This window comes from Labrus bergylta, chromosome 21, assembly GCF_963930695.1.
Source record: "Labrus bergylta chromosome 21, fLabBer1.1, whole genome shotgun sequence".
NCBI lineage: Eukaryota > Metazoa > Chordata > Actinopteri > Labriformes > Labridae > Labrus > Labrus bergylta.
This window is the reverse complement of record NC_089215.1, coordinates 20,865,489-20,886,435: the sequence shown is the minus strand read 5'-3', so window position 1 is coordinate 20,886,435 and position 20,947 is coordinate 20,865,489. Positions and strand designations below refer to the sequence as shown.

Here is a 20,947-nt window from a genome sequence, read left to right as displayed (position 1 = left end):
CAGAAGAAACCACTGCTCAGAAGAAAATGTATAGTTACCCTTAGACAAAAAAATATATCAAAGTGACAGTTTTGGTCCTGTGATATAAAATAATTGTAACACCTTGACATATTTCATATTTATATCAGTTAAACATGATGAAACACTGATTTAGAGAATAATTCTTGCTTATCTTCCTAAATTTCAAAATGGATCCAAATGTTGGATAACGGACAATTTTTCAACCAGACAACCTCATGGACTACTGAGACACAAGTCCATTTTTAAAATCTCTCTGTTTATGGGGTTTTACTTTAGCTGTAGATGGATGCAGTTAATGTCCAGCATCTGCGTCATTCAGTTCTTTTAGTCATCCTCATTATGTTACAACCCTCTTTTTTTTTCTGCCTCTAGCACACCATCATCCCACGGGGTTCATTGTCTCTGAAGGTCCTGGCAGAGCTGCCAATCATAGTGGTGCTGATGTACCAGGTTAGTGACATCATCATGAATATTCCTATAAAAAAATCTCTCTGGAACCTTTGCTGATGTGGCAAAGTGTGTTTTCTGCTCTATGCCTTCTTAAAATGCAAAATCAATTCTTGTAATGGTTTGAATCACGAGGTTTAGAGTCAATTATTGTTTCTGCATTGTGGTGGAAATAAAGCTGCCATAATTTTCAAACTGAGCTCTGCATTGAGATAAATGGATATGTGGAAGTTTTAACAAACCTCCTAAACATCCATTTGAAAGAAGTTAAAGTTAAATCACTTTGACTGTTTAAAAAGAAAAGAAAAGGTTAGTTCAATTTATTCTGACTTGAACTGTGTTTGTTTCTGTCCCCTCAGCTCTATAAGCTGAACATTCACAACGTGGTGTCAGAGTTTGTGCCCCTCATCATGAACACCATCATGCTGCAGGTGTCTCCTCAGGCCAGGTAGGATGTGTGTGTTTGTGTGTGTATGTCCCTGCAAGCTCACATGTCGGCCGTGCAAACCTGCCTCAGACTTTAAGTGTGCCTCAAACAGATTAAGTTTTCACTTTACAGCCTTTAAAGTGATTTGGGAACATTAAAGATCATTTTCTTTTCTTTTTTCTTCCCCTCTTCCTCTCTAGCACTAAAGTTTGTTGGTAGTTTTGCAAGGCGCTTTGCCTGCCAAAGCCAGAGTTAAGATCCATTTGTGGAAGTTAAAATTGGAGAAATTGGCTTAGCAGGAGGTGAAACCTCAGGGTAGGATGAGGTTTTTTTTTTTTTTTTTAGCATTTATAACAGGAAGGAAATGGAGCAGAACTAATTTAGCCAGAATACATCCGCAGACTGCGGCAGGTAAAGAGAACGTTTTCTGACGTGCAGTAGCAGCTGTGATGCAGAAAAAACAAGTCCACCATGTAGAACGGTCCGTATGTAAACTCACTATTTTAACCCTCTGTAATTGCCAACTGCTGCAGGTGTGCAGAATCATTGACGCTTTGATGTCACTAAATGGCTTTGGTATGTTAATAGTGCTGTTTCCTTCTGCAGGCAACACAAGCTGTATAACAAGGAGCTGTATGCAGACTTCATTGCTGCGCAGATCAAGACTCTTTCATTTCTGGCTTACATCATCCGGATCTACCAGGTACACCTGTCTGATGGCTCCGTGTTTCATCACTGTGGATGAATAGTTTCAATGACTTACCCAGCTTTATTAGGAAATAACTGTCACATCTATTTCAGCCTTCCCTTGCATCATTTTGCATCATTTACTTCTATCAGAGATCCTCTACAAGAGGCATCACTTTAGCTAAGCTGGGTTGAGCATGCGCCCAATATGCAGAGGCAAAGTCCTTGCTGGCTCTGGGTGAGACTCCAACCCTCATCCTTTTTGTTTCATGACATCCCACTCTCTCCTCCATATTCCCTCTCTGTCTTCTGCTGTCCTGTCAATGAAGGAAAGGGCAGACAAGTGATAAAGGTCCTTGACTGTAGAGATGCAAAAAAGCACAAAGACATGTTTTTAAATATATTTCCTTCTTGTGGTTGTTGGGTGATTGACAGGAGGCAGTGCTCATTGATATAAAAACAAGTTGTGAAGTCCTAAGAAGAAACAGACCCAAAATTAAACTTAGACTTTGTGAAACTTCCAGGATTCATTTGTAATTATGAAAAGAATATCTCTTCTCTGAAGCTATCTCCTGCTACACCCACTGAGTCATTATCCGACATTATTAAAAAAACAGACAGAAAAACTGACAATTGGTTTAAAACATCAGAAACTTCTGATAACACCATTGAAGTACCTTCAAACCCACCTAGAAGAATTCTGTTGGTGTGGGGGTGTTTTAGTTCAGCTTGTGCTGTTACAGACACCCTGCTGGTCCAAATTAATTGAAAAGATACAAAATAAAACATATTGAGTATAGGCATATCATTTGGTTTGTATTTGAAGGTTTTTGCGCATGTGCATTTTAACAGAAAAAGAAAGTAAACAGTTCTGTGTCTGTGTTGCCCTCTCAGGACCTGGTAGGAAAATACTCTCAACAGATGGTAAAGGGCATGCTGCAGCTGCTATCCAACTGCCCCTCGGAGACCGCTCACCTCCGCAAGGAATTGCTCATCGCGGCCAAGCACATCCTCACGACTGACCTGCGAAGTCGTATGTACACACACACACATGGCGAGCACACACATGAGTGGAAAACAAGTGTTAAATAGCCACAATTTAAATCACACTTATTTTCTCCAAGGTGAACATTGAAGAAACTGTAAAGCTGGTTTACTCTGAAACCAAGATTCTTGCTTAGTCATGCCAATCCGGATATAACCTTTTTTTATATGTGGTCAAACTTCATTTGGTGACAAAAAAGGAAGACCATCAGTGAAATTATGAGACAGTGACACACATTTTTGTGATTTAACGATGAGAGTTCAATTGTGCGGTACCTCCGCTTCTGTTGCTAAAACCATTTTCAGTGATTTGTCCCATATGCTTATATGATCCAGTTATAATATTTCTATCATTTTGTGCTTAGTTATTATCCTCTACTTTAAAACTGCCTTACTGGGGAGCCGGTTTGACCTAGTGGTTAGAGCATGCATTCTATATGCAGAGACTATACCCCTCCCTGCTGTCAAGGGTTTGAGTTAGACCCTCGACATTTGCAGCGTATCATTCGGTCACTCTTCACTATCCTATCTGAATAAAAATATATGTCCAAGTGTTTAGCAACACATCTACACAAATTCTCTACAGATTTTTTCCTTTTCTCCCATCAACATAATTTCTTCAGGTATACATTCATTATTTTAATAATGCCATGGAAATGTATCTTACTGTGTTTCAGAGTTCATACCTTGTATGGACAAACTTTTTGATGAATCCATCCTGATTGGTTCTGGTTACACGGCTCGGGAGACTCTGAGGTGAGCTTTGTGTGTTTTCTCGATCATGTAGTGTTTTTGTGTCAGTCTCTCTCTCTCTCTCTCTCTCTCTCTCTCTCACTCTCACTCTCACTCTCTCTCTCTCACTCTCTTGTGGCTGATTGCACAGCCAGGTTCATGTTAAGTGTCCTCTCAGATTAATCAGGTAGCTGTCATGTTAACCTGCATCACCAGAGTGTAGGCTGCCAACCCATTCTCCCTTTTGTTCATTTTAAGACCTTGTTGACCCTCTTCAGAAGCTTAATACTGCACGCTCAGCAAAGTAGTTGTCATTTCACATTAGAACCACATTTTAAACAAGGTGAAGGACACTTGGCATACCTCTCTCTTTACCTCCGAGCCACTTTCCATATCTGTCAAACTTTCTCTGACTTCTGCTTTTTGGTTTAGCCTTTTTGTTAAAAATGTAGGTTTTAATTGTTTACAGCCTTCTTAATTTTCACGACTATACAGTCATAAATTTAGCTCAAGATGTCATAGTTACATGTCTCTCTTGCTTTCTAGACCCTTGGCCTACAGCACGCTAGCCGACCTGGTCCACCACGTCCGCCAGAACTTGCCCCTGACGGATTTATCTCTAGCTGTGCAGCTCTTTGCAAAGAACATTGACGACGAGTCTCTTCCCAGTAACATCCAGACCATGTCCTGCAAGCTGCTGCTCAACCTGGTGGACTGCATCCGCTCGAAGTCGGAGCAGGAGAACGGCAATGGGCGCGACATCCTGATGAGAATGCTTGAGGTAGAGCTCGGATCGACAAAGAAAGATGCACTTAATTACTTGGAAAGAAATCCTAATTATGTTTGTCGCTCTCCTTTTCTTTAACTCAGGTGTTTGTGCTGAAGTTTCACACCATCGCACGCTACCAGCTCGTCTCCATCTTCAAGAAGTGCAAACCCCAGTCAGAGATGGGGGTGGTCGACCCAGTGGCGTTACCCGGGGTCCCAGCCACACCGACACCATCCACCACTCCTGCCCTTCCCCCTCCTGCTCCTCCCACACCTGTTCCCTCAGCGCCTCCGTCCCAGACAGCGTCCTTCGACCGACCCAATGAGAAGGAGGACAAGCAGACCTTTCAGGTGTCGGACTGCCGCAGCTTGGTGAAGACTCTTGTGTGCGGAGTGAAGACGATAACTTGGGGCATCACCTCCTGCAAGGCCCCGGGAGGTGAGAGGACACAGTTTTTTTGTTTTTTGTTTTTTTTAACTTTAATTCACCAAAATGTGCATACTCACACAATAAAAAGAAAGAGATACAAACAAGAGGGGAACTGTGGTACGATACAGTTTTGCAAGCAGATTTAGACACAAACAAAACAAAAGGAAAAGGGTCAGTAAATAAAATGAATGAATTAGAAAGAGGGACAAAATAAGTAAATGAGCAAACAGGACAAAGAAAAACATGGGGACAGTATAGTAACAACTTATCTAAAATCAAACTGGTGGGATAGGTTGTACACATGGTGATGATTTTTGGTGTTATTTGTTTGTTTTTGTTTTGTTTTTCACTTTGTATGGGTGCTAACATGATGATTGCCAAATACAGACTGTTTGTAAATTATAAAAAAATTGTGCTAATTAAGTTAAAAGCTGAAAAACCACATCTAGCTGGGGGTATAGCATATAAATGCACATCTTACCATTCATTTATTCCCCCTTTCCAATTCTTTTTTCAGAGGCTCAGTTTATTCCAAACAAGCAGCTTCAGCCAAAGGAAACACAAATCTACATTAAGCTGGTGAAATATGCCATGCAGGCGTTGGACATCTACCAGGTACAGGAGAAGGTTGAATTCCCATCAGTATTTCTAACTGTCCAGATGGGCAGATAAATGTGTTTGGGGCTCGGATACACTGTAAGATTTGAATCCTTCTGTTTCCCCTGAGCAGGTACAGGTTGCCAACAACCAGCAGACGTACATCAGGGTGGCCAACTGTCAGACTGTACGCATGAAGGAGGAGAAAGAGGTTCTGGAGCACTTTGCTGGGGTCTTCACCATGATGAACCCCCTCACATTCAAGGAGATCTTTCAGACAACTGTACCGTACATGGTGGAGAGGATCTCGAAAAACTACGCACTGCAGGTACATGCTGGGCTCACACACAAAGAACAAAAGTTGCCATTTGTTTTGTGTCATGGTTGACATATTTTCTTATACTCTCAAGTCATCATTTGTCCTCACTTTCAGTTTTTTTTTTGGTATTCTTTTGTTTCCTAGATTGTGGCAAATTCTTTCCTGGCCAACCTGTCAACCTCAGCTCTATTTGCGACCATCCTGGTAGAGTATCTTCTTGAGAGACTGCCAGAGATGGGCTCCAATGTTGAGCTCTCCAACCTTTACCTCAAGCTCTTCAAACTGGTCTTTGGCTCAGTGTCACTGTTTGCTGCAGAGAATGAGCAGATGCTGAAGGTAAACATGCACCTTTGCATTTTTTTGTGTTACTGTTTTTTTTGTTGCACTATACTTATTAGAGTGTCCCTGTTTCATTAGCCACACCTCCACAAGATAGTAAACAGCTCCATGGAGCTGGCGCAATCGGCAAAGGAACCCTATAACTACTTCCTTCTTCTTCGGGCTCTCTTCCGTTCCATTGGAGGAGGCAGTCATGACCTGCTCTACCAGGAGTTCCTACCCCTTCTACCCAACCTACTGCAAGGTAAACCTTTTGCACGCCGTAACTTATGTGAGATGAGTTGTACTTAACACAGGTAAAAGGAACATTTTTTCCAATTTCACCTCTCCCATGTTATCAGGTCTGAACATGCTGCAGAGTGGCCTTCACAAGCAGCACATGAAGGATCTCTTTGTGGAGTTGTGTTTGACCGTGCCCGTGCGTCTGAGCTCCTTGCTGCCCTACTTACCCATGCTCATGGATCCACTTGTGTCCGCCCTCAACGGCTCTCAGACTCTGGTCAGCCAGGGCCTTCGCACCCTGGAGCTGTGTGTGGACAACCTGCAGCCCGACTTCCTCTACGACCACATTCAGCCGGTCAGGGCAGAGCTCATGCAGGTACGTGGTCGCTCTTAAATTCAAACTGCTCACTCACTGCAAATTGTCTCAAGGCATGGCAGCATACTTTTAAATCAAAATGCAACTTATTTGTATCCATTCAACAGTTTATTTTTCTCGACATTACTTAGCTCATGCGCCCTCTAGTGGCCAACAGTGGAAATGACGATATGGCAATATAATTGGAATCAACCACATAACCGTTTGCTGAAAAGCATGAAGTTTGACTTCTCCAAAATCAAATCTTATTACAATGTCAATATCTTTACCTTGAATTATGTTGTGGATTATCTTTTATTAATGTTTTTTTTTTTTTTTTTTTTTTTTAACTTAATACTCAGTTGTACATTCTACTTGTAATTTACGTTATACTGCTCTTCAGTGAAATATATGGACGAAATGAAACATAGAAATCTAGATTTTATTAAGACTATCAAAATACTCTTGCTTGTATTCACCATTAACTGTCCCAGAATTCTTTGTAACATGCAGTGAAATGCAGCATCAAGACTCGTAATCTGTAACCGCGATGTTGACATTTATTTAGCTCGTAATGAAATATTCCAACCCCCTATCAACACATCACAATACTTATTGTTTCTCCTCTTGTCCTCCCGTGCTGTAGGCCCTGTGGCGTACTCTGCGTAACCCAGCCGAGAGCATCTCGCATGTAGCCTACCGGGTGTTGGGAAAGTTTGGCGGCAGCAACAGGAAGATGCTGAAGGAGTCTCAGAGGCTTCATTACGTGGTGACTGAAGTCCAGGGGCCGAGCATCAAGGCCGAGTTCACTGACTGCAAGGCCTCCATACAGCTGCCCATGGAGAAGGTAAGACCTCGCTGCTCTTAATGGTACATGTGTAAGTGGTCTGAGGAGGAAAGTTTTGTTTTTCTTTACTTTGTTTGAACTTTTCTGAAGACCATTTCTCTTCCTTTTTTCTCATTGTATTTTTAGTTTTAGAAAGAAAGAAGTAAACGTAAAAGAGCTTGATATTCCTCATTATTGTTCCCAGCTGAGAGCAATATATCCTTGTCAGGGGTTTGTGTGTAAGAGAGAGCGAGTGAGTGGGGAGGTGTGTGTGTGTGTGTGTGTGTGTGTGTGTGTGTGTGTGTGTGTGTGTGTCCTCCAGGTAATTAAATTCATCTCCTGTTTCTCCTCCTGATCCCCAGTCAGTAATCATCAATCTAGTGTGGGCCACCATGACGGCATTATTTACTCCCACTAATGGCTGCTCCCTCTTCTTTCTGGCTATCTGTCTGTGTGTTTTCTATCGTCAGACCACACACACACGCATGCTCTTGCTGAAGGCATGAATCTCTATCAGGCTCATGATACACCCATACTGTTAGTTGGCACATTAGGAAGAGACAGTGAAAAGTGCTGTAAGATAGACAGAGAGATCAAATATCACTGATCTGAATCTCTTCAATGCAGTCCACTGAGGCACTCACTATCATTACCTTTTGAGCTGTACATATCTGACTAACTTCTGCTTAATCCTTAAAGCTCTGTTCTTGTTCAGATGTATCTCTTGACTCTTATCTTATACTTCAAAAACACTTCTGTACTCTTAAAAATGTTACATTAGTAGTTTTTCCTCACAAGTTTGCATTCAAATATATATAGTTTTTTCATAGCTAAGTACTAGTAATTGAGCATTTCTCCTGTCTTATATATAATTATACCCTGACAGGTCTGTAATCCATTTCTCCTGTGCCTCATCTCTCCGCTCATCCTTCCGTCTTTCCTTGCATCCTCCTCATCATCTCTCCTCTGCTCTGAGTGGCATTAATTAGTCAATTTTCCTCCTTTAAAAATGCCTCACTGCTGTAGTTTGTCAGCCCATAATGTTTAAATCAAAATGACCTTTGCTTAGCCAGATGGCGCACTGTTTAATTCCTGCACATTAATCACATATATATAGTCATACCTTGCACTTTAATTCCCATAATAATAATAACAATACAGGGGTATTAGCAGTTTGCAACATTGGATTCAGTATAAAATATGAGTATAAAACGCTGAAGACTGAAGTAAGAATGTGTCTGGATTATTTCCCCTAAGGCGATAGAGACGGCCCTTGACTGCCTGAAGAGTGCCAACACGGAGCCTTACTACAGGCGGCAGGCCTGGGAGGTCATTAAGTGTTTCCTGGTGGCCATGACAAGTCTGGATGACAACAAGCACGCTCTCTACCAGCTTCTGTCTCATCCCAAGTGAGTAAATTGTCTGGCTCTGATTTTTGGCTTTGGCTTATGATCAGATATTGTGATTGGTTTTTTTCAGTTGTACTAAGCATCACTCAATTATAGCTATGTAAGAAAATGTCACAACACCAGGATTTTAAATGTATTCTGATATTAGTTTAAAGCATGGCACTAAATCAAGGCTCTTAAAAAATAATGTCCATCCTCACTTCTCTCTGAAGTGAGTGTGTGGGTGTCTGTACCTGCAGAGAGCCTGCCATCTGCCTGCTTATTCTTATTACTCTGCTGTGTTCAGGACATCTCTGGTTGTGAAGTCAGTAGTGCTGCAAAATGAATCGCAATTTAACTGTTATTCTGATTTCATCATTCACAATAAACACATTGCAAAAGTTGAAATTTATCACCATGAATAACACAATATTTTTTGTAAAGAAGCAACGCTTTCTCACTCCATATGTGTATATTTGATTATTGGATGAAGCTGTGTGTAGAATAATGGCCACGCTTTAAAACTATTCTGATGCAGTCAGATGAAGCTAAAGCTAGCTGTCTGCTACCCTTCAGACTAACTGCTTCAATTTAGTTGTTAATAAAAACAACATTTTGATTTTATTTTTGGATTCAATTCAGATTCAAATAAAGCAAAGTGGCCAATCAGTCATCCCCATCCTTAACCTTTAATTGCCTTAACTTGACCATGACACTTACCCATGACCACTTCTTCCCCCACCGTACAAGCTGTTTGAATTGTTACACCTCCCCACTTCCTCAACTTTTGGCCCTCCACCTGTAGACATGCCCTCCTTTAACCCTGTCATGTCACATCTTTACCCCACTTCCCACCACACACATCTCATCAACTCCATCTCAGCAGGAGTGGTTAGTGACACACTCATACCCCCATCTGGCAGGCTTCATTGTATGTTGGAGACAAACACATCAGACACATGTCTGGGGGGGGGGGGGGGGGGGGGGGGGGATGTTTGGTGGGTTAGTCGCATTACCATCATTGATCTCCGGGCAAGGGCTAATTGACTTTCCCCTGTCTGTTTACGCTGCAGCAGACCCCTTACACTGTCCTGTCACTATGCACTGACACATACACATGCACACTAATATGTCTGTGTGCACATTTCTTTGGGTATAATGAAGTGTGTCAGTTATGATCAGGGGGGCTGCACCTGCCGCCTCCTCTCATCAGATGTCTGGATTTCCAGCATCCTCTCTCTCTCAAAAGGTTTCGTCTTCTACTTTCTCTCCCTCTCTGCCTCCCCTTTTGTGTTTGGTCACTGTAAGTGTAACCTTACCGTTTTAAAAAGAAAGAGACACAAACTGAATCAAGTAAATGTCAAGCAGAGCAAACAGAGCTGTGTTGGACTGGCATGCCTCTGAATGAGTGAAGGGCAATTGATCTGACAATCGCAACCCACTTTCTGCACAGGATCCTCACTCCCTTTTTTTTTTTTTTTTTTTTTTACTTCCCCCTGAACCTAACTAACCTAACTCTCCCTTCACTTCCTCTCCTTCCTCATCCTCCCCCCTCAAAAGAGTAGTTCTTTAAATGGCAATAATGAAATGAAGCGATCCATCAGGTTTGCCCCTGGCGTGTGCCGTTATAAAACACAAGCTCAAGCATGGAGAAAACAGCTGCTCAATCACACCCCGGCCCGGCTGCCCTCAGCTGCAGTAAATAACAAACATGGGACAAAAAGGGAGGAAGAGGAAATAGAAAGGAGGAAGGAGCTAAGAAGAGGCAGAAATATGAGGAGAATCAAAGTTACAGGGGACTGCAGCTGAAAGGGATCTTTTAACTGGAAATATTCTTTAAATTGAACACAAACCTTTGAAGAATATTTGTGCTTTCAGCATAAAAATGGTTTCACATATTTTCCAATAAATAAATCACCATTTAATTATTTGTGTGTTTTTTGTCCCCCACCAGCTTCGCTGAGAAGTGGATTCCCAACGTCATCATCTCTCACCGCTACAAAGCGCAGGACACTCCTGCACGCAGGACTTTCGAGCAGGCCCTGACCGGGGCCTTCATGTCTGCTGTGATAAAAGACCTGAGGCCCAGTGCGCTGCCCTTCGTCGCCAGCCTGATTCGCCATTACACCATGGTTGCTGTAGCTCAGCAGTGTGGTGAGGGACTTGTGTTTTTTTTATTCTCTTTACGTCTAATATTAGCTTTCTGTTTTGTCCTGGCTTTGACTTGTATTCCCTGCTGCATGAGAAATGTATCACTTTCAAGTTTTGCCCTTTTTTTTTGCCTGTTCTATTCAAATTCCGGCTTTAGTTTTTCATAAAAGAAAAGAAAAAAGAAAAAAACGAAAGAAATTCAAGTTAATATGCTTCAACACAAAAATTTAGTTGTAGCTTCTTTAAAGTATTTTTAAATTCATGAAGTCCAGAATGAACACGACTTCAGTCCCTCTCATTCTTCCCTTTTGATCCCCAGGTCCGTTCCTGCTGCCCTGTTACCAGCTGGGCAGCCAGCCGAGCACATCTATGTTCCACAGCGAGGAGAACGGCTCAAAGGGCATGGACCCGCTGGTTCTGATCGATGCCATAGCCATCTGCATGGCCTACGAGGAGAAGGAGCTGTGTAAGATTGGAGAAGTGGCTCTGGCTGTCATCTTCGACGTGGCCAGCATCATTCTTGGCTCTAAGGAGAGGGTGAGTCACTGCCTGGAGGCTGTTGGAGGGAGATTGGTGAATGCATTGGGAATTGTGAACATTTTCTGGCCACTAATAAAACATAAAAAATGATTCCACTCTAACTCTGGTTCCAAACATTCTGACAAATTGATTTCTTGCATTTACATATAAACATTTGCAATAAATACACACTTTTAATCACTCAAACTTTTTGTCATTTCATGATTAATTGTCGCTGCGTTTGATGTATTGTTTCGTTTGTGTTTCATAGTTTTAAATTGGAATCAGTTTATCATCCCAACCTCTTGTCTACATTTCCAGGCGTGCCAGCTGCCTTTGTTCTCCTACATTGTGGAGCGTCTGTGCGCCTGCTGCTATGAGCAGGCCTGGTACGCCAAGCTTGGGGGTGTGGTGTCCATCAAGTTCCTGATGGAGAGACTGCCTCTGATCTGGGTACTGCAGAACCAGCTCACCTTTCTCAAGGCCCTGCTCTTTGTCATGATGGACCTCACAGGAGAGGTGAGAGGAAATACTTAATTACCAAAAAATAATTCCAAAAAAGTTAAAGCAGGTTTACAAGTTTGAATTTGACGTCGGCTTCTGCCTTCACATATTACAAAGCTTGCAGCTAGTGCAATGGAACGACTTATAACCCGCACTGCAGTAGCCTTGTAGTACTAACTTATTGATTTTCACGATAAGGTGTCAAACGGAGCAGTAGCCATGGCAAAGACCACCCTGGAGCAGCTGCTTGTGCGCTGTGCCACTCCATTAAAAGATGAAGAGAAGACAGAGGAGCTGCTGGCCGCCCAGGACAAGTCGTTCCACATGGTCACACACGACCTGGTGCGAGAGGTCACCTCCCCAAACTCCACTGTCAGAAAGCAGGCCATGCACTCCCTGCAGGTGCTCGCCCAGGTCACCGGCAAGAGTGTCACTGTCATCATGGAACCACACAAAGAGGTAAAACCAAGGACAAAACTGTATAACAGGACTGAATTCCCTAGAAGACTTTCATGTTTAAACGCACCTTTCATGCCATGTGCAGAACATACCGCTATCACTAAGTTTGTCTGATCACCCTGAACACATGACGTACCTTTTTTTTGCCCTCGCTTTTCTTTTTTCAGGTGTTGCAAGATATGGTTCCCCCAAAGAAACACCTGCTCCGCCACCAGCCTGCCAACGCCCAGATTGGCCTGATGGAGGGCAACACCTTCTGCACCACCCTGCAACCCCGCCTCTTCACCATGGACCTCAACGTCATGGAGCACAAGGTCTTCTACACAGAGGTGAGGCAGATGCAAAAGGCCCTAAATCTTATTAAATGGACTCTTTTTTTCAAATGGTAGTTTCAGTTCTTGTTTTTGTGACTTTTTATAGAAAAAATAAATCATATTGTTGGCTCTTTTTCTATATTGAAAATAGATTTAATTTAATTCTACTTAATGTTATATGGCAAAAAGGGCATTTTATGATTACATCTTATGTTCAAAGAAGATGGAGCAATCGAGGAATCTCTCTGTGTTCCTCTTCATTATTTAACTCATGACATCTATCAATCACATTATTGACCCCTGACCTCCAATGTCTGTTTAATTTTTCTAGCTACTGAACCTGTGTGAGGCCGAGGACGCTGCTCTGATGAAGCTGCCCTGTTACAAAAGCCTTCCCTCTTTGGTACCCCTTCGCATCGCAGCGCTCAGTGAGTAAAGCCCTCAGAACTGAATATCTGAAGTCCCTTGTTTTGATTATTGTATTCATTTTGCATTTGATGCTTACCCTTTTTTCCTTATTGAAAGTTGTTCTTGAAGAAGCCCAATACCTGGAATTTACAAACAATTGACATTTCATTAAGTTTAGTGATCTAACTGTTGTCATGGAAGCATAGATTGTTGTGATAATTCTTTTGAACACATCTTTTTAAATGTGATACTTATATTTTAATGATCTAGTTTGTGATGTATACATGATGTCACAAAAGATATCAGATGTTCCTGATGTTCTTTCTTCTGTTTAGATGCCCTGGCAGCGTGTAATTACCTTCCTCAGTCCAGGGAGAAGATCATTGCTGCCCTGTTCAAAGCCCTCAACTCCACCAACAATGAGCTGCAGGAAGCAGGCGAGGCGTGTATGAGGAAGGTCAGTGCAACATCCCTCCTCCCTTTTTTGAAAATTGTTTCATACTTGGTGTACATTTGAATGAAAACACGTTACACAATGGCTCACCAGATGTATTAATTTCACATACTTTATTAACCCCCGAGGGGAAACTCTGGTTATTTAGAGACATGCTTCTCATACACATAGGCCGGTATTACACACATACACAAACAGTACCTATGCACATGCTTTAATGGAGAGATGTCAGAGTGAGGGGGCTGCCACACAGGGAGCACGCCAGAGCTGTTGAGGGTTTGGTGCCTTGCCTTGTGAGGAGATTTTAACCAGCACTAAAATGTAAATTGATCCTTCTGTATGACTTTCAAAAGCAAAAAACACCACATGTGTCCACAGTGGGTGCAAAAATGAACACAAACCTAAAGATCCTCACAGGACTTTTAACTTTTACTGTAACTTTTGTTGTAGATTAAACACATTAAAAGTTTTCAAAAGTATTCTATGAAAATATTCCTATACAACATCAGAATATCTTTTTTCACAAGGCCTGACTGTTAATCTGTCCGTAGATTTGTGTTCTTCAGAGGCCATGATGGTTTAGAAAACTCAAAATGACACACATCTGTATTGGAAATCTACAAATACTAGAAACTTTTCTGATGAATCTCCCCACATCCCTTAAGTGTGTTTTCTGATTGTCACTTTTGTGTAATCAATAACTGTGTATAAGTATCACTCATTCGATACATCGCTAGAGTGCTATGATTCTTGTGATTTTGACCATGTATACCAAATTAACCAGATTAAGATCCAACACAGTAGCCAAATTCTACACATCTGTCAGACCTCCGACCAAAAAAACAAGTCTTTCTGATTTATTTGTCATACCATCTGAAAGTGTACTGAACTCTTCTGGTCATAATATTCCAACAAAATGGTCCGCCAAGGGTCCCCACGATCCAAATCCAGTAAAAGATTGTATCCAAACGTTTTATCTGTTACATTAAAAAAAGATCCACCTGACACCTTATTTGACCAATAAGGTCCTTCCATTCACATTTGCTCGGCTACTATAGGCTTTCTTTCTCTCCCCTCCATGGTTACATTATTCAATTGACACCTCTGTATCATCTGTAAAGGGATAAGATGTTGAAATGTTTGAAAGCTGCCTATACAGTCTCTAGTTCAGTCATATCTTTTGGTTCATGGTTACTTTTAGATTGATTAGAATTGGCTCAAAGATTTTAATGAAAGCTTTCAGACATGCTGTCTAATCTCTGACTCCACTCCAGCCAGAGACCTACAGACGTAACCTTTCTAAATCTGGATTAAAGACCATGCCCCTAAGCTATGAAGCCAAAGATCAGACTTGTGAATTTGTTGGCACCCTTTTAATCCTTTGTAAAAACACATTTTCCACACCTTTGACTTTTCTTTCTACTGTTCAGCCCTGAGGCATCACTCTCTCTCTTTTTGTTTTAACCACTTGTGTATCATTTACCCTCTGATATAACAGTATGTGTTCTGTAGATTCTTTCTCTATCTATTTTCCTTCTTTTCCTTTTCGTGTCTTTATTGTTGGATCTTAATCATTCATGACATATGCCATGGAATAAATCCTTTGTTAGCCCCCCCCCACCCAAACCATTTCCCTACCCCACCATCTTCATATGGACCTCCCTCTCTTTAATCACACTCTCCTCTGAACCAGTCCCGGCTCTATTTATCAAAGTATCCATACCATCCAAGTATCCATCCATCTATCCTTTGTCCCCTTTTCTTTCCATTCCTGTGTCCTTCATTTTCTTTCTTCACCACTGTCACTATCTTGTGATTTTTTTTTTTTTTTTTTGGAAGCCGTTCCCTGCTCTCTCCATTCTTTCATCTCGAGCCTGCTAGCACTAATGAGCGTTGCCATGGGCCGGTCGATACAGGATGGAGTGTTTGTTCTCAGCTCTGAGAGGAAAATGAATGTGGCTGCCATTCATCATTCCCTTCCCTTCTTGTGCGAGGCTGTGCATCATCAGTGTGTGCTTTTGGCATGTGTGCTTGTTTATGGCTGGTCGTGCCCTCATTTGAGTGGCCTGAGTGAAGACACAAGGCTAAACGCTAATATCTTCAATCACAGAGTATACTCTGGTTAGTTGAAATGCAAACTTTAGTCAAAAGAAGTCAGCAGTGGCAGTTTGACACAAATGAACAGCTCTATTTGATGTGACCTCAATGACTGAAATGCATCATGGAAACTAAAGGTGGTTAAAAAAATCAAGGTTCTTCTCTTCTGAGATTTTAAATTTATTCATAACTTCCAAAAATATATTTTTTGGGGCTAACCAGTCACTTCCTGCTAAGTGCTAAGGCTAGCTCTTTACTCAGTAGAATGTCAGTCTCACAGATGACTGAAGTAAATCCTGAAGTATGTACTCATTCAAAAATAGACTTTGAATCATGAATCCAGAATCATTTTGAATCGAAAAATAGATGCTCAATTGAGTCGTGACCCCAAGATTAAAAATTGAATCATGAAACACCCAAAGAATCCCAGCCCGAATGGAAACATATAATTGTACAACAGCAGTGCAAAACAAGACTGATGATAATAATATAAGAAAAATCTGAATCTATAAAGTGCAGCTCTGATTCCTCAACCATGATATCTTGTTTGATTTCAAGAGATGTGTAAACACTTGAATGATGCGTCCCTCCGCTCTTGTTTTTAGTTCCTGGAAGGTGCCACCATCGAGGTGGACCAGATCCACACTCACATGCGCCCCCTGCTGATGATGCTCGGTGACTACCGCAGCCTGACGCTCAACGTGGTGAACCGCCTCACCTCCGTCACACGACTTTTCCCCAACTCCTTCAATGACAAGTTTTGCGACCAGATGATGGTAAGAAACATTTTAACGATTGAAGGTTTTTCTTTATTAGTTCCTCCAAAAGGTCAGATTGTTGTGCAGACGAGAGAGTCGGCATTCAAGAGATATATGAACAACACATTATAGCAATACAAATCTAAAGTTCAAGGGACGGTTATTTATAACCTGTTAGTGCCACATTCTATCTATTGAGCTGTGTGGCCATGCACACACAAATGAATCACCGATATCACGTCTGTCTCTTTTATTCTCAGCAACACCTGAGGAAGTGGATGGAGGTGGTTGTAATAACGCACAAGGGGGGACAGCGCAGCGATGGCAGCGTAAGTTCACACAGCACACACAGACCCGACACTTCAATGCACACATCTCTCTACTCTTCACGTTGAATACAAATGAGCAGCTCCCCCCACTCAGTATATGTAGATGTTTTTTTCTTCTAGTCCTTCTGTAGTAATCTGATTTGATTGTTACACCGTAGCAGTCACAGCCGGTGGGAGCAGGTCAACACAGCCGTCTACTGGCCCCTTTTCATCTGTCCCCCTGAGCCTGACAGCTCTCACTGAAGGGGGCAGAGAAATTGCCCCTTACACACACTCAAAGCCACAGTCACATGAAGTCAACACCTCCTCAATGTGGCCTCCTCCCAGATGAGTTGTGAGTGGCCATATTACAATCAATGATTAATTAGGCGCCAGGCAGGCGGTGGAGGGCCCAGCGCTGCGTCTCCTCATTATCTCCCCGACAGATAACCTTGTAAAGGCAGAGAAAAGGTGAGAGAGGAGGAGGAGGAGGAGGAGGGGGAGGAGGGGGGAACCATTGCCTCTTCCTCATAGAAATAATGCCCATTTTCCCCCCCTCCCTTCACTTTATGTGAACTCATTCTGCTCTATCTCAAATTGGTGCGCTTAATTAGATGCAAATTGAGCCTTTGTCTTTCCCTTCCGTCCAACTCGTGGTCTTTGTGGGTGTTGACAGCAAGGCTGGCTGTGACAATAAAAGCCAGGGTCAGGGGGTCAATCAGCGGGGTCTGATGAAGGCAAAGAAATTTGAAGGAGGAGGGACAGAGCAGGGCTGAGGAGGATGGTTTAAGACATGTAGGGGGAGAAGAGGGTTATCAGGGTGGAGGAGAATAGTGAGAGGAGTAACAAGGTGTCAGTTAGAAGTAAGAGATTTTTTTTACGTTGACTGAAAGGGTTTCAACAAAAACAAAATGTCAGGTGTTGCATTCTTGACCTGGTATCTATCAGAAGAGCATTCTTCCTCCAAAATGCCACAGATTTGTACACATCCCCCCCCGAGAAAAAAGGTGTCCACTAGGTCACCTGTAAAGGTTGCTGCCATCGTCCCGTTTCATTACCCTGTCTTATCTGCTCACCTCCCCTTATGGAACAAAGACTGACAACACACAGACACACAATCAAAATGCACACGTACTGCTCTGCTGACTCTGATCATTGTCTCCCCCCGTTCCGGCACAGCCTGCGTTGGAGGGCGTTGAGGTGAGATGTGACCTGGTGCTGCGCCCTCTGTTGGTGACTCTCAGTCAGTGATAGTTGAACCAATGTCTTGCTGGTGAATTAAACCTATGTTGTGGTAGTGATTGACTCGCCCTGTATTTCTGTGTTTGTAGTTGTCTGTAGGAATGTTACTGTCATCGTAAACATTTCTCTTACCTCCATAATTTGTCTGTTTTAGTATTCTGCAATACTCCCCTATTCCTTTTGGCCCTTATGTGTCATACTCTATAAAAAAAATAGAAGGTTTATAACTGCCATGTTATTATTTGTACCCTGTGCGAATGTTAACCAAGAATCCAAGCTAGTGTGGGATTAACCTACTGATGAGCATTGTTCATGGTTTACCAAGATGCATCCTCGTCTCTCTACAGTGGCTGTCCATCTGTCAGAAAATATGTCCCTGTTTAAATCCAATCGCCTTTCAAAAAAAAAAAAAAAAAAAAAAAATCATTCACTCCTTTTGTTTTCTTCGCTCTTTGTCCAGGAGATGAAGATCTGTTCTGCCATCATCAACCTTTTCCACCTGATCCCAGCCGCACCTCAGACTCTGGTCAAACCTCTGCTGGAGGTGGTCATGAAGACAGAGCGGGCCATGCTCATAGAGGTAGGAGCCTAACTACACTGTTGATAAAAAATCCTATCATAGACAAGCAATCAATTAAGACCTTTAGAGGATTAGCATGTACTTTATATAGTACACGCTAAGTATTTTAAAGCAAACTGGAAAAAATACCTTGGAGCTTCTTCAATGGTCAACATTGTAATGTCATCCTGCCTTTCAACAGGAGGCTGTGTTGTGTTTTATTAATAAAAGATGCAAAAAAGAATGTTAAAAAAAAATGGCTTGAGACAAAGAGGGCTATTGTTATACTCTAAAGCAGTGGTTCTCAACTGGTGGGTCGGGATCCAAAATGTTTTTTGCAAAACCCTTTTCAGTGGGTCGAGAATGTGTGCCTGTGGGATTTTTTTTTCAAAAAGTCAATGAAGCGCTTTTTAAACATATTTATTTATTGTGTCACATGTTTTGTAACTTCAGAGGTCCATGCTGCACATTTTCCATTAAACAAATCTGATTGGTTGAAAAATATCAGACATTTGCAATTTTTCATGAAGGAGTTGGGTGTGGGTCCTGAGGCTAGACGAGTTAAGAACCACTGCTTTAAAGGATGTGAAATTGATCCTGGGATAAAGTTCCCAGTCCTGTCTGATCCTTCCCATGTGAATATTGTCCGCACATGAAAACCTGCAATTAAGTCCTAAAAAAAATGATTGAATCTAAAGCTGCATTTTCTGTTGTGCATTAATCCATGTTTCTCCTGCCTGTTTCCTTCTGTCTCTTCTGCATTTTTCCTTCTCTGTTTTGCTTTTCATTCATCCTGCATCAGGCTGGCAGTCCATTCAGGGAGCCTTTGATCAAATTTTTGACCCGTCACCCATCTCAGACAGTGGAGTTGTTCATGATGGAGGCTACGCTGAACGACCCCCAGTGGAGCCGCATGTTCATGGTCAGACATTGGAATAATCAATCAAAAGCAATTAGCTTCAATCAGGGCTGAATTTGTTGATCTGATGCTCAGTCGTCAATATACAGATTGATCACTCTTAGTGAAAACATCATGTTTATTTCTATTCAGTTAACACTGTTGATGCAGTCTGTTAAGCAGCAGTGAGTTCCTCTAATGACACAATCTGTTTGTTTATATACAGAGCTTCCTGAAACACAAAGATGCCAAGCCTCTCAGAGATGTCCTGGCCTCTAATCCCAACCGCTTCGTCCCCCTGCTGGTTCCTGCTGGAACTGCAGCAACTGTTCGACCTGGCTCTCCCTCCACCACCACAGCCAGACTGGACCTACAGTTTCAGGCTATCAAAGTATTCATGCATATCATTACAGTTTTATTTCTTGTCAAGTTAGATGTATCCATGTAATAAGATAACCCTCAGCACCACCATTAAGGTTTCCACCATTAACCTTTTTTTCCTGCTCCATCTCCTCCCCACAGATTATCAGCATCATAGTGAAGAATGATGAAGGCTGGCTGGCAGGGCAGCACTCCTTGGTCAGCCAGCTCAGGCGAGTCTGGGTCAGCGAGGCCTTCCAGGAGAGACACCGCAAAGACAACATGGCTGCCACCAACTGGAAGGAGCCCAAGCTGCTGGCATTCTGCCTGCTCAGCTACTGCAAGTATGTGCAGTTATTCAAACTGTAATGGCATGAAATTACGGAGATTTTGTTTGACTAAGAAGACATGAGATCTGAGTTTAAAACTTGATAAAATGTGTTACTCTTAATATATCATAAGTACTATCATCTGTACAATCTCAGGTTGCTCACACTAGACATACGGTATGTGTCTGTGTACTGACCCCCTGTCTCCTCAATAGGCGTAACTACTCGGAGATCGAGCTGCTGTTCCAGCTGCTGCGGGCCTTCACAGGTCGCTTCTTATGCAACATGACCTTCCTGAAGGAGTACATGGAGGAGGAGATTCCCAGGAACTACTCCATTGCCCAGAAACGGTCCCTGTTCTTCCGCTTTGTGGAGTTCAACGACCCGCACTTCAACGATGAGCTCAAAGCAAAGGTACACAGACGAGCGATCAGAGCTGGAAATGAAATATTTCTACACGGTCCTACTAACACAAAAACATTTGAGGTTTCAAGTTGTTCCATAAAAAAAAACAGTCTGGAGTCTGTTAGAAAAAGAGAGAGAGTTTGGATTGAATTGATGGATGACCTCCAGAGCACTTTTTCTGCTGAATGCCTGAGATGTCTAAATGTGGAAACGGACTTGTTTTGAGTGATATAAGTGAAAGTTACAAGAGAAGGATAAAGGGTGGCTGCTTAGCTGTTGTATTTCTTTTTCATTATGACACACAAGAATAGTTGTATGCTGCTTTTTAACTTTAGGTTAGAGCTGGGTAACATATAGAGATTTTAAGATACATGGATATATTTCCCAACGAGTTAAAAGGTAAGAAAATGTTGTTTATATCGATATAGTTTACTTTGTGTTAAAATAACACTATACGTTTCTTCCTTAGAGCTGCCAGGTCACACAGTTCTCCTCTCTCTGAGCCTCATCAACCTGCTTCACCTCTCTGAGCAAAACTCAGAAAACAGACTGCATAACAAAATACACAGCTGTGTTTATT

The 20,947-nt window shown here is 42.1% G+C and overlaps 1 protein-coding gene across 2 annotated transcripts in view; it reads left to right on the top strand.

The window, feature by feature from the left end:
* Window positions 1-20,947, top strand: part of trrap (transformation/transcription domain-associated protein) — an 86,032-nt gene that overhangs the window by 3,109 nt on the left and 61,976 nt on the right. The window contains exons 8-36 of one of the 2 annotated variants that reach the window (XM_029281564.2): window positions 394-471; window positions 828-916; window positions 1,502-1,598; window positions 2,477-2,615; window positions 3,304-3,382; window positions 3,905-4,139; window positions 4,229-4,565; window positions 5,074-5,171; window positions 5,287-5,481; window positions 5,617-5,808; window positions 5,890-6,055; window positions 6,153-6,409; window positions 7,035-7,235; window positions 8,472-8,623; window positions 10,557-10,756; window positions 11,073-11,290; window positions 11,594-11,791; window positions 11,975-12,235; window positions 12,403-12,564; window positions 12,881-12,977; window positions 13,293-13,414; window positions 16,114-16,284; window positions 16,527-16,595; window positions 17,754-17,774; window positions 18,277-18,396; window positions 19,178-19,297; window positions 19,500-19,664; window positions 19,796-19,977; window positions 20,178-20,376. In XM_029281564.2, the coding sequence (XP_029137397.1) occupies window positions 394-471; window positions 828-916; window positions 1,502-1,598; window positions 2,477-2,615; window positions 3,304-3,382; window positions 3,905-4,139; window positions 4,229-4,565; window positions 5,074-5,171; window positions 5,287-5,481; window positions 5,617-5,808; window positions 5,890-6,055; window positions 6,153-6,409; window positions 7,035-7,235; window positions 8,472-8,623; window positions 10,557-10,756; window positions 11,073-11,290; window positions 11,594-11,791; window positions 11,975-12,235; window positions 12,403-12,564; window positions 12,881-12,977; window positions 13,293-13,414; window positions 16,114-16,284; window positions 16,527-16,595; window positions 17,754-17,774; window positions 18,277-18,396; window positions 19,178-19,297; window positions 19,500-19,664; window positions 19,796-19,977; window positions 20,178-20,376 (4,620 nt within the window). The remainder of the gene's footprint in view (window positions 1-393; window positions 472-827; window positions 917-1,501; window positions 1,599-2,476; window positions 2,616-3,303; window positions 3,383-3,904; window positions 4,140-4,228; window positions 4,566-5,073; window positions 5,172-5,286; window positions 5,482-5,616; window positions 5,809-5,889; window positions 6,056-6,152; window positions 6,410-7,034; window positions 7,236-8,471; window positions 8,624-10,556; window positions 10,757-11,072; window positions 11,291-11,593; window positions 11,792-11,974; window positions 12,236-12,402; window positions 12,565-12,880; window positions 12,978-13,292; window positions 13,415-16,113; window positions 16,285-16,526; window positions 16,596-17,753; window positions 17,775-18,276; window positions 18,397-19,177; window positions 19,298-19,499; window positions 19,665-19,795; window positions 19,978-20,177; window positions 20,377-20,947) is intronic. The other variant, XM_029281565.2, reaches the window with a different exon arrangement.